This window comes from Amphibalanus amphitrite, unplaced genomic scaffold (genome assembly GCF_019059575.1).
Source record: "Amphibalanus amphitrite isolate SeventyFive unplaced genomic scaffold, NRLGWU_Aamphi_draft 000683F_arrow, whole genome shotgun sequence".
Lineage (NCBI taxonomy): Eukaryota > Metazoa > Arthropoda > Thecostraca > Balanomorpha > Balanidae > Amphibalanus > Amphibalanus amphitrite.
The window spans coordinates 129141-140517 of NW_024882177.1; the positions used below are offsets into that span (position 1 = coordinate 129141).

Consider the following 11377-nt stretch of genomic DNA (forward strand, 5'->3'; position numbering starts at 1 on the left):
GCTCACGCAAATGAATTTCGATTGCCATCAACCAGAGTTGGCTGGTTCCCCGCCCGTCTCCCAGGGTTCCTACAGGTGTTCCCCAACGCTGCGATCGGAACCACTCGTTCAGTACTATATCCGACGACGAACCGATAGGCGATCTAGCCCGGGTCATCGGAAATGTCTGGGCGCGTGGGTGAGGAACTGGTCGAGTTACAGACCGACGGGGGCGACGGCCGTCACCAGCCGGCGATCCGGCTGACACGACCTGTCAGTTGTCACACGACTGACCCACAAAGGTGACGGGCTGTCACCAGCGACCCTCGGTCCATCTGACACGACGGTCTGTCAGCGTCCGAATAAGTGTCGGTATTGGTTTGGTTCTAGCCATTTTTTGTCATACATTTCCGTTTTCGTCTATCCCGGCCTCAAGTGCATGTTTTCTTTCCAGCTGTTAATATCGCAACGAAACTTGACCACTGGCAAACCGTTCACTGGCCGTCTGGCTCCTATGATTACCTTCGCAAGTTCGTAAGTCTAACTTTCCAAACATCAACACTAATGACGACGCACCTACGATCACCGGCAGCTGACCAAACATCCTTCTCAATCTAACCCCATAACCCGAGATTGTGGAATGTATCATCACGGCGCAATGAACGGAACAAACGCGGGTTACAACGCAAATACAAAATAACAATTATTTCCAAAATTGTATTCTAGCTGTTAGCCGATACACGACAGACGCCGTTCAATCTGCGTGCGATAAGGCCTATGTGACACACCACCGCGCACGGAAAGCCCCAACCCCTGGACGTCGTGCGTGACACCGTTTCACGTCATTCGACCATCGGTAGTCTTCTAACAAGCCAGCATCTTTACTCGCCCATTCCCCTTTTCAGCCAGATTCGCAGTCACTCGCTCAGGCTCTGGCGATGCCATGTGATTGCAGCGCCATCCTACGTCAAGGCACGACCGACGTGTCTCCGCAGACAGTGCTGAGTCCCGCCCTCTGGATGCAACACACGACCCGATAGTGACGAGCATTTCGGTGACGTGGTGACGCAGCAGACTACCCAACTAGCCAACAACAGTGTAAATTCATATATAAAAACAAAGTACATCCGCCGAACGGTGTTACATTAAGTAGATCCATTACATTAAACATATTTGCAATTCGAACCGCATCCGTATAAGGCTACAGATCAGCTCCACCCTATTCTATCTGAAAAAGAATATGCTCCTTGGAGCGCTTAGATACCTGGTGACACACCAGAAATTTCGGAACATGAACCATCATAGCTCCGTCTCCAGCCTAACAAGCAAAGAGCTCCGTGGCAAGCTCCCATCACAATCGACAGCACGATTGCAGCACAGAGGTGCTAGAACGACGTGTTGTCGCTGAGCCATCACAATTCGGTCAGTTTCACACGCTCTCCAGATACAAACAGGTGGACATTTTCTCACTACTTTCGCACAGTGACGAGCACAGCGTGCGTTGTATAAAAGATGAAATGGACGGTAAGGAATACCACCACCGTAGGCAACAAGAAAGGCAAGCTCTTGGCCCTCCCGTAGGAAGACAATGGATATCGTCAAAGTTGAAGCACTACTGGAGTAGCCCAAAAGCCCGGTCACCCAACGACAATGCTCACTATCAATTCACTACTGGTTGGAATGGTGTAAATATATCAATAACACCTAGAGCTGGGACACAATCTCGTTCCGTCAGATCGACGTATCACATACGTTTGCAGCTTATTGCTGTGTGTCAGCCTGTGTAGCCAATTATGCTGGCCGTGAGAGCCGCTCTTCGCGATCACAGGTTATACATACCATCCACTAAGAAATCCATCTTGCGGTAGTGCCGCCGGTACCAGGTCTCGCGCACTCTCCGGAACACGAAGAATCCGATAAAGGCCAGCAGTATCACCAGGACCACCACGCCGGCCACTGCCGAGCCGCCCACCCCGCTGCCGCTGCCTGGGCCGCTGTCCGAGGCATCCTTCGCCTCGGTGGGCTTCGGTTTCAACTCCGGCGACTCCGTCTGAGACGGCTGATCGCTAGACCCGAAGCTCTTCACCGGCGAGGACGAGTTCAGAGTATTCTCGGCGAAGAATCCCCCTCCACCGGAGGATGATGAAATGCTTCCCGTCACTGGAGTGCCCTCTGTTACCGACAGGCCGCCTGAGAACGCTGGCGGCGGCGGCGGAGGGGGCGGCGGAGGCGGTGTGGCGGCCGGCGCGTCCGGAGGCGGCGCGCCCTTCCGCGGCTTGGACGGGTTGTCGAGCATCTCCGGGTCGGGGACGCCGGTGCGTGCCTTGCTCGGCTTGGTCTCGGACGGGGCCAGACCGGGATCGGGGCGGTGTCGGCTCAGGGTCGGCTGCTCGCCCGGCGGCAGCGCCACCCCGCTCACCAGTCGGACTGGCAGCTCGGGTGTGGTGGGCACCGAAGCCGGCTCCGTGGCCGGGGTCATTACAGCCGCCGCTGTGGAAGACGACACGGTAGAGGCAGGCGTGGACAACGTAGTCACGACGGCGACTGTGGGCGGCGATGTAGTCGGTTCGTCTTCTTCCGCCGCTACGGTCGTTGGAACTGCGTCTGCTGAAGATACTGTGGTAGAGTCGGCAGAGTCTCCGCTCGTTCCGTCCTCCGCCGTCACTGGGGTCGTCTCGGCGTTGTCCACCGCCGGCTCCGTGGTGTCACTGCTCGGACGGGCAGTGGTGCTGGCGGTAGAGCTGGTGGTGGTGCTGGTGCCAGTGGTGGTGATAGCAGGAGTTACCGTGGTGGTCGCCGAGCTGGCCACGATAGCAGAGGCGGCGGTGGTGTAGTCTTCTGAGCTTTCCGTCACCACCTGCACATCGCTGCCGCCCTCCCGGCCGCCGGGCGCCGCCGGTTCGTCAGATGCGTCCGTCGGCGGCAGGGTGACGGTGTCGACAGCGGCGGCCGGCGAGCTGCCGCTGACGGCGAGCGGCCGCTCAAAGCGGCTGGGCTCGCCGGCCCGGGCCCCCGGCACGGAGCCCGCCGCCGCACACACCAGCAGGGCGAGCAGCAGCATCGGTGGAGTCCGTCTGATGGCGCCACCTGCGGCACTGAGCGCAATACACGTTAGTACGGTGCACTGCATATACCTGACTCCAAATATCACTTAAGAGCACAGAAAATACCACAAAAAGAATCCTAATATCACATTCATAAACTAAACACAAATTGGCAATATAGGTATCACAGCAAATGGATAATTTGTTGAAAGTTGCCACACTCCAAACGCTGGACAAGATAACGTCATGGTGCTGAAATCCATCACTGTATGAGGCCATCACAACTAACATCACACTGGAAACACTAACGCAGTGTGAGATCATCACAAATCACACCACAATGAAAACACTATCATATTGTGAGTGTCAAAACTCACAACCTATAAGGTCAGGTCAAGGTGGTGAGCCTGTAAAGCTATGTAACAAGCTGAACTAAGCAGAGGCAGACCATAACTGATAACCATCTGTTCAACCATTCACACTCAATTTCCTAAGAAGAGTGCAAATCAGACTGAAACAAAGGGAAGGGAAGAGGGTGACATCACATTCTGACATTCATTCATCACATTCGTTTGGACACCTGACATCAGACATCATGGGTGGCGGAACGGGGAGGGCACCGGGGCACCGTGCCCCCCTTTGATTTTGGCATTTTAACATTAGCCCTATGGGCGTTGCATGGAAAGAATGGGGCCAAAAGTTGGCAGTGCCCCCCTTAATTGAAGGTGTTCCGCCGCTACTGCATGAAATTCGGAAAAAAATATGACAAGGGTGTTGACAGTATTTTGGACCTTCAGAGCAAAAACACAGAAGAACACAACCACAATCTAACAAAATTGAAATCAAATACAATGAAAATAAGCAGCTTATCCCTTATAATGATTGAAACAAGAAAGATCGTACCTACCGTCCAACAACAACATACGGTAAAATGACAACGGCTTTACAACAAAATGTAGTTTTTCTTCAACAATTGCGTAATGTGCGATTTCCGGACCTAAGGAACTGAAAAATTTGTGGAATTTATATGACGTAAAAGGTACAATATGACGCCAATGAATGGGTGGAGCGTGGATATTTAAAATAGGAGCAAAGCTATTAAAGGTGGTAAAACAACTGTTATTGTCTTAAGAAACACTATCTTCATAATCCTTATCAATTTTCTCGCTTTGGGTTGGGTGGGACACAAATAGATCCAAGTGCATTATACTGGTGACGTCACTATAATGAAGCGTCTAGCGATATTTATATACAATAGGAACATGTTGATTTTCGACAAACTCTGACGCAGTTTGCAGTAGAGGTTCGGCAAAGAGACACGTGGTGGTTGTACCTTTGAATGCATTTCTGTAAGTATTTGTATTGCTTGTCGGCTGATGGTAGGACATGCCTAAGAGCTGGACTTTTTGCACGCGTTCCCCGCCAGGGGGCGCCACTGAGGAAGCACCCTCTGACGTCACGATAAAACTGCGCGCACTGTGCGCACGGTTCTGTAAGCAAGTAATATAGTGGTGGTTTCATGGTGGAAATTGGAATAAGTATTTTGACGTTGTAAAATTTCAAGCCGTTTTTGTGAAATTAATTTGTAAATGCATTCCAAAAGTATTTATTTAAAGTGTGAAAGGAGAATAATTAGAAGAACATCGATATTTTTGTTCCAATAGCTTATTATGTGAGACATGATCGGTACTAACGGGTACTTCTAAGAAGTAGTGAAGAAGTACCAAACAGCCTGCTCGGCTACGATCGTCAGCTGTCCTTTGGAGCTGGACTTCAACGCTGTAAAAAAAATATGTGCTGAATTAATTTTTAGTTTCACCAAAATATAAGCAATTTATCATTTCTTTTTCACTTTTGTAATTATTGTTGAGTGAAGAGACATGTTGCTAGTTCTGACAATATAAATTATTAATTAAAAAAACGAAATGCGACGGTAAGTATCTGCTACTAAATTATCACTTTAGCCAAATACACGGAGAATCTTGCTACCATTGCTTATAAAACGTGCTTATCAATACACAAATGTCTTATTTCAGACAAGAATGATTTATTTGCCTGAAGTCTTGCGTCATGAGCTACTGCTTTGATTCCAAAGACGCTCTCCGGGTCGGGGTAATTTAGTTCTTCATCGATCGATAAGAGATTTTGATTCCATTGATATCCAAATTGATAAGCTCGGCACCATGGAGTAAGGGCGTCCCCACAGGGGTGACGCAGGAAATATGAATGGCGTTTACACCGACAGTAGTTTCCCACAGCCGGCAATGGGAATCTCCTGTCGGTGTAAACGCCACTATAGTCCCATCCAACTCAAACACTGGGGAATATCCCCCGCACTTTTGAGGACGGAAATCTATGGACCTGCTCGAAAAATAGTGGATAAAATACGGCGAGCTTTCAGTTTTATGGTTGGGTCTCCCTTCCGAGACACATATTTACGGGGGATATTGGGTCATATTCCCCCGGCGTCCTGATGATCGGCGCCCAGCTCAACGTCGAAGGCGCCCTGATACGCGGCACTGCTATCTGTGAAGGTGCCCAGGTTGCTGCCGCTCGAATTTTGGTCGCCTACTTAACAAAACCTCCGTTGGTGCCATCTCAGTTTCCTCGAGGTCAGGCAACCTTCACACGCCGTTGGCTACCTTGGCTGGCCGGCGACTCGTTCCCCTCGTGGCGACGCTCTTGACATCCAGTCAAAAGTTGGAGTGGCTGGCGCCCCCAGTGGGGGCCGGGGAAGGGGCAGTGGGCCTCCACGTTGCTCTCTTCCCGAGCCTATGGTGACTTGGCTCAACTCTCCTCAATAGAATCTGGATTCTGCACGCTGTATTAACATGGGCGTAGACACCACTACGGACAATACGGACAGTGGGTGTGACAATCAGTAGTGCCATTCATATAGAGGTGTCATATATGAGCGGAGAGGTAACTGTACAGCTGAGCGGAGAGACAACATTAAAACAACAGTACAGCTGGCGTTGCATGGAGCTGCAGGCAACCGGACAGCGGAGGCTTGCGAAAAATAAACAATTCGTCACTTCAACGTATAAACAATAGTAAAAGCAACATAAACACATATTCTCATGGTCGAACCCATGCACTAGCGGCTCACAGCGGGCACAGGCACGCAGTGCGGTAACGGTACCGGATCACACGTCATGGGCGTTGTCTCAGCATAGGTTGTTCGCAATCTAGTTGAAGCCTAAGAAGACGGCCAGTGGGGTCTCACTGCTGCTGAGGCGACCTCGGAGACGATGCGTCGCCCCTCCTGTCGGCGACCTGCGGTGAGCAGGACTCCAGATAGCTGGCTGGCACGTTGCTGACACTGCCAGACGCTGTCAGCAGGCCTCACTGCTGCAAGTGATGTGCAGATGGACGCCAGGTGACTTCGTCTGCAGGCGATTCCGGAGACCGCGGCCTCACCAGGCAGTACCACCTGCATCGCCATGTCGGTGTTTCTAGAAATGGAAAAATAACAGTATCGGTGAAGGACAAGCAATACAATGTATTCTGTTTCCTCTCTTGCAGGTATACGTAACCTACAATTATCATTGTTCCTATTTCATTCAACTGAACCTGAAAATTCCATATTGGCACATTGTTTGACTAAATTTGTGTAGTTGGGAACAGGGGCGACGCCACGGTGCGACGACTGGAGGGGACATTACCATTTTGGAGGGGACGAGGACCATTTCAAGTCGATTCTTTCCATGCAACGCCATAGGCGTAATGTTAAAATTTTAAAAAGTGGAGGGGACGAGATCCCCTCCGTCCCCCCCCCCTGTGGCGACGCCCTTGGTTGGGAAGCAGATTGTTTGAAATACATGTTTGGCTGAACACTGCGGAAAATATTTCATTGATCACTATAGCTGCAACAAAAATACTGGGACAGAAAACATTTGCGCTTACCTGGCTCCTTAGTCAGTCCCGCACAACGGAAGTGGCACCATTTATCGCAGCCGTCGTATCCGACCATCGGTGCTGCACTGATGCTGCTGCACTCCCCACATTCCCAGTAGCTTAGGAGCGTCTTGGCTGTGAAAAGATTACATGAGTCATGGCGCATACATGAATAGTAAGATGTTTTATATGTTTAACATCGCATAGCAAAGACACAACAGCTGGGAGTCAAGTGTAAGCCAAAGTATAAGCCCTGCCATGTTTTGCAGACTGGATTTTAAGCAAGAAAAGCTTTGCTAAAAATGACGCTTGACGAAGCCTCATCCTACTGGGCTGTCTGACATGTCTCCCTGTAAAAAGCATGTGGCCCTTATATTGTATATATGATGAATATGTTAATAATGCAGAGAAAACACAGTATAAATTATACCCAACGTTTCATCTTAATCGACTTTGTCAAGGGTGTTTGAACAGCTTGAGATGAGTGAAGTGTAAGGAAGGGTACCTAGGTACATCTGAAAATAAACTGAATCTGCGTTCAATAAACATTGGTTTTGATAATACATTTCACAAATCAACTGCTAATAACAATCATACATGACAGATAACTAACAATCGCATGAAGAACTTCAACTTCTTGTTTCGTCCCTTGGTTTCGTCCGAACGAATGTTGTCTGAAGACTGAAGTTACACATTTGTCTTTTCTGCGCAGCATTTGTGTTTGCCATTTACCGCACCAATGTTCGCCAGCAGTGGTGACTTTCCCTTACCTGCTCACGAAACGTCACACACGACATGACGTCACCCGAAGACGTCATCAAAAAGTCCAGCTCTTAGGCGTGTCCCTGATGGTATTCCTATCTATAAGAATCTTGGGTATTCCCATGTAATTGAACGGTGAACCAATCACTATTTTGTCCCGAACCAATGACTATTATATTTATGAGTCATCATGTTTTCTGGGAAGTTGCAGCCTAAGTTTTAGCAGTCTTAGTAAATTGAGTGAGATGCATATTTCGACCAAGGCCCTATATACCATTTCGACTCGCCCTATCACTATCGTCTGGATGAGGATAGGACCCTCTTGCACAGAGACAAGTCAGAATCGTTTTCAAGTAATTCCTAATGGTCTGCCTCTGCAGACTATCAATAGCGAACATGAATTGGAATCTGAATCTAAATACGTTGCCAAGTTCATAGACATTCGTGCGAGGAGACTGCAAATCCGGGGCTGGTCTTTGTGCAAGAGAGGTCTACCTATCTTTGTAAGATGATAGTTTGAGTAAATATTTCCTTCTTTTGTTTCTAATGTGTGCAAAGCTTAATTTCAATTATTCAATAAGGTTGAGCAAGTTCAAATGTTTTGCTTTTTACACAATATTTGCCTAAATGTAAAAAATTAAAAGGTACCTAAGATGTTTTTCTTGAGAAGTTGACTGTTGACCTCTGTTTCAGGGTTCATGACAAACTCATAAAGAGGGAGTACCTATGTCTGCCAGAGAATCATCACCAGAGGCACCAGCTCCAGTGGAAATAAAGGCCAAAAAGAAGAAGAAACTGGCCAAGATGGAAACACCAATTAAAGCAGACAAAGATGCTGATGAGCAAAAGCTGGAGAGTTTGGTGTTTGGACTGGAGACAGATTTAGTGTCACAGCTGCAGCGGCCTGCATCTCCAGTGTCGGAGGATTTGTCAGAAACAGAAGCAGATGGCCTTCTGTGTCTGGACAGGCGTGGTCACACTGCTTCTGATGATGAAGATGGTGAGGAGGAGGAGTCAGAGGAGAAGCCAATGGCGCGACAACCTGCTTGGGTCGATGATGATGATGAGCAGGTGACAGTGGCCCAGGTAGAGGCAACATTCGCGCAAGACCAACGCCGAGCCGCCGTGGCGCCGGCTGGCCGCTACCGGGCAGCGCTAGAACAGCGGTTCACGTCCGTGGTGGGCGCGCCGCAGTGGGCGCAGCTCGATCGCAAACGGCGCCGGGACAGCGACGACGAAGAGGACAGCGAGCTGCTAACCAAGACGGGCCGGCTGCTATCCACGGCGCGGTCGGCGCGACTCGCCAAGGGCACGGTGCTGACCAAGACGTGCGCGCCTCTGACTGCGGCCGTGCAGCGGCGGCCGCGCACCGTCACCGCTCTCGAGTTCCACCCGGGCTCTCAGGTGGCGCTGGTCGGCGGCGGCGGCCGGCCGGCGCTGGCGCTCGTTCAGGTGGACGGCGTCGACAACCCGCTGATCCAGGAGGTGCCCCTGGACGGGTTCCGTGTGCAGTGCGCCCACTTTACGCGCGACGGCGGCCAGCTGATGGCCGGCTCCGAGCACGCGGCCCACCTGCTCTGCTACGACATGATGGCGGGCCGCGTGCTGCGCGTGGAGGCCGGCAGGCGGCTGGGACTGCGCGGCGTGCCGCAGTTCACGATGTCACCCGACGGCCGGTGGCTGGCGGTGCCCGGAGCGCGCGCTGGCGCCGTCCACCTGCTATCCGCCCGCACCCACGAGTGGGTGGACACGCTGCAGGCGAGTGGGCGCGTCACAGCACTGGCTTTCACCCCCGACGGCACCCGTCTGTTCACGCACACCGACGAGGGCCGTGTCTACGAGTGGGACATGTCGACGCGCGCCTGCTGCCACCGGTTCGACGACGAGGGCTGCCTGTCGGGCACGTCTCTGGCGTGCGCGCCCAACGGCCGCCTGCTGGCGTGCGGCTCCTCCTCCGGCATAGTGAACGTGTACGAGATGGCGACGGCGCGACGCGCCTCCCACCCCCGCCCGGTTAAAGTGTTCGATCAACTAACCACCACCTGCGACCAGCTGCGCTTTAACGTCACTGCAGAGCTGCTGGTGATGGCCTCCTCGCAGAAGGAGCACGCCGTCAAGCTGGTTCACGTGCCGTCGATGACTGTGTTTTCCAACTTCCCCGGCTGGTCGACTGCCGTGCAGGAGCCGCATAGTTTGGACCTCTCGCTGAGCAGTGGCTACCTGACCGTGGGTAACAATAAGGGCCGCGCGCTTCTCTACCGCCTACAGCACTACGATAGCTACTGAGTGAGTGTCCCTAGCGGCGAACAGACTACCACGGGCGCCGCGTAGTTGAATGTGCACTCGTGACGCATCTGTGTGTCTTTTGAAGGGGCTGGCGTGGTGAACTGCGGGGGAGGTATAGAGGGATGTTTTGGTGGACGACTTGGTGGACCGCCTTTATCAAACTGAAATACAAGCATTGTTGTTGCTGGTGTCGTAACCTGCTCCATGTGAAATACACCATGCATAAAGTTCAGTTTCGAATGATTCGATGTGTGAATGATTACTGTGGTCAGTTATGATTCCAGAATACCACCGTCCAGTCTGACGCCGAATAAGCAGAGTAGGTGCAAAGTGGTGGCTTTGGGATGTGACTGGCCCGACGGTCGAAACCGCAGTCTGGCGCTTCCAAGAGGTTGAGCCAGGCAGCCAGAAGTTTTCGCCGCGATTCATTACGTGGTCAGGTGTGGAAGGATAGGGGATTGTTCGGCTGTTTCAGCTGTGCTAGAACGCCATCGGCTGAGCCCATCACGCTGGGGCGTGGCCACTGGCCAGGGAACTGGGAAGGGCGCTGAAGCGGTTATTGCGGTTGGAAGTTGGAACTCGGAATTACCCCACCGCCCGGCCGGTCGACTGCGGGCCGTACGGACCGGCCCCGCTAGTGGAACCGGGGACAGGAAGTGTGATCACTTCTCAATGATCACGATCACGATGGTTCGGTCATGACTCAGTAACTTGTGTTTCCCCAGCTGCTGGAAATGACAGATCATGGGTTTAGCTCTGCCGGATTTATATAGAGTAGAGCTATTTGCTTCATGCTGGTCTGGCCCGAGGATACGGCCTGGTGCCCGAAAGCGTTGTTAGCTTGTCTACTTGGTAGTTGATTTGATCGATTTACTTGGGGGGGGGGGGGGAATAGTGGCTTCGTAAAATGCTACCAAATTAAAAGTTTTTCTCATATGGTATCAGTTTCTTGCGGCGTCGATAGCGCAGCAGTTTCAAGAAGATCCTGTTCAATAATAAATCTGCTATCGCTCACCTTGTGATAAGCATTTTACCAGTATAAAAATTTACAACAAATTTGAACATTTTTAACATAGATATAAAGACTAGATAGGGCACCCCCATGTCGGGAGCGACTCGCGAATACGTAGCAGCGGCCGCCATGTTGGTGAGGGCGAGAATCTGCGGCGCTGTGTAAACACTATGGGAGGAGGGGGGTGTTTGGGACAGATTTTGTGGTATTTTTCGACCGAAAAGTGTTAATCTTTTTTACCTATGGCATTCTTTGGAATGAGTAGATTGTGAAACAAGGGCAGAAACATGTGTATTTATAGTAATGTAATTACATCAGCCCTAGACATATAGCCCTGAAGACGCTGATAAAGGATATGCGGCACCGAAGGTAGATGCAATTGGCATGCTAATTTAAG

The 11377-nt window shown here is 51.2% G+C and overlaps 2 protein-coding genes across 3 annotated transcripts; one reads left to right on the forward strand and one right to left on the reverse strand.

Moving 5' to 3' along the window:
- Positions 1 to 681: 681 nt before the first annotated feature.
- On the reverse strand, positions 682 to 4010 carry LOC122364562 (mucin-5AC-like). Its single transcript, XM_043335070.1, has 2 exons — positions 3931 to 4010; positions 682 to 3074 (listed from the first exon to the last, which is right to left on the reverse strand). Exon 2 carries the CDS (start codon positions 3038 to 3040, stop codon positions 1802 to 1804), a length of 1239 nt encoding a protein of 412 aa, XP_043191005.1. The 5' UTR covers positions 3041 to 3074; positions 3931 to 4010; the 3' UTR covers positions 682 to 1801.
- A 284-nt stretch (positions 4011 to 4294) lies between these two features.
- Positions 4295 to 10200, forward strand: LOC122364573 (U3 small nucleolar RNA-associated protein 18 homolog). Of its 2 annotated transcripts, none has more exons than XM_043335090.1 (2): positions 4295 to 4372; positions 8376 to 10200. In XM_043335090.1, the coding sequence occupies exon 2, from the start codon at positions 8409 to 8411 to the stop codon at positions 9966 to 9968; it is 1560 nt and encodes a 519-aa protein (XP_043191025.1). In that variant the 5' UTR covers positions 4295 to 4372; positions 8376 to 8408; the 3' UTR covers positions 9969 to 10200. The 2 variants fall into 2 exon arrangements, with proteins under 2 accessions (XP_043191025.1, XP_043191026.1); XM_043335091.1 differs by lacking the exon at positions 4295 to 4372 and adding an exon at positions 7907 to 7922.
- The last annotated feature ends 1177 nt before the right edge of the window (positions 10201 to 11377 follow it).

What these genes read in the sequence shown, in the direction of transcription:
- LOC122364562 (XM_043335070.1), bottom strand. Translation starts at nt 3,040, where the DNA reads ATGCTGCTGCTCGCCCTGCTGGTGTGTGCGGCGGCGGGCTCCGTGCCG.
- LOC122364573 (XM_043335090.1), top strand. Translation starts at nt 8,409, where the DNA reads ATGTCTGCCAGAGAATCATCACCAGAGGCACCAGCTCCAGTGGAAATA.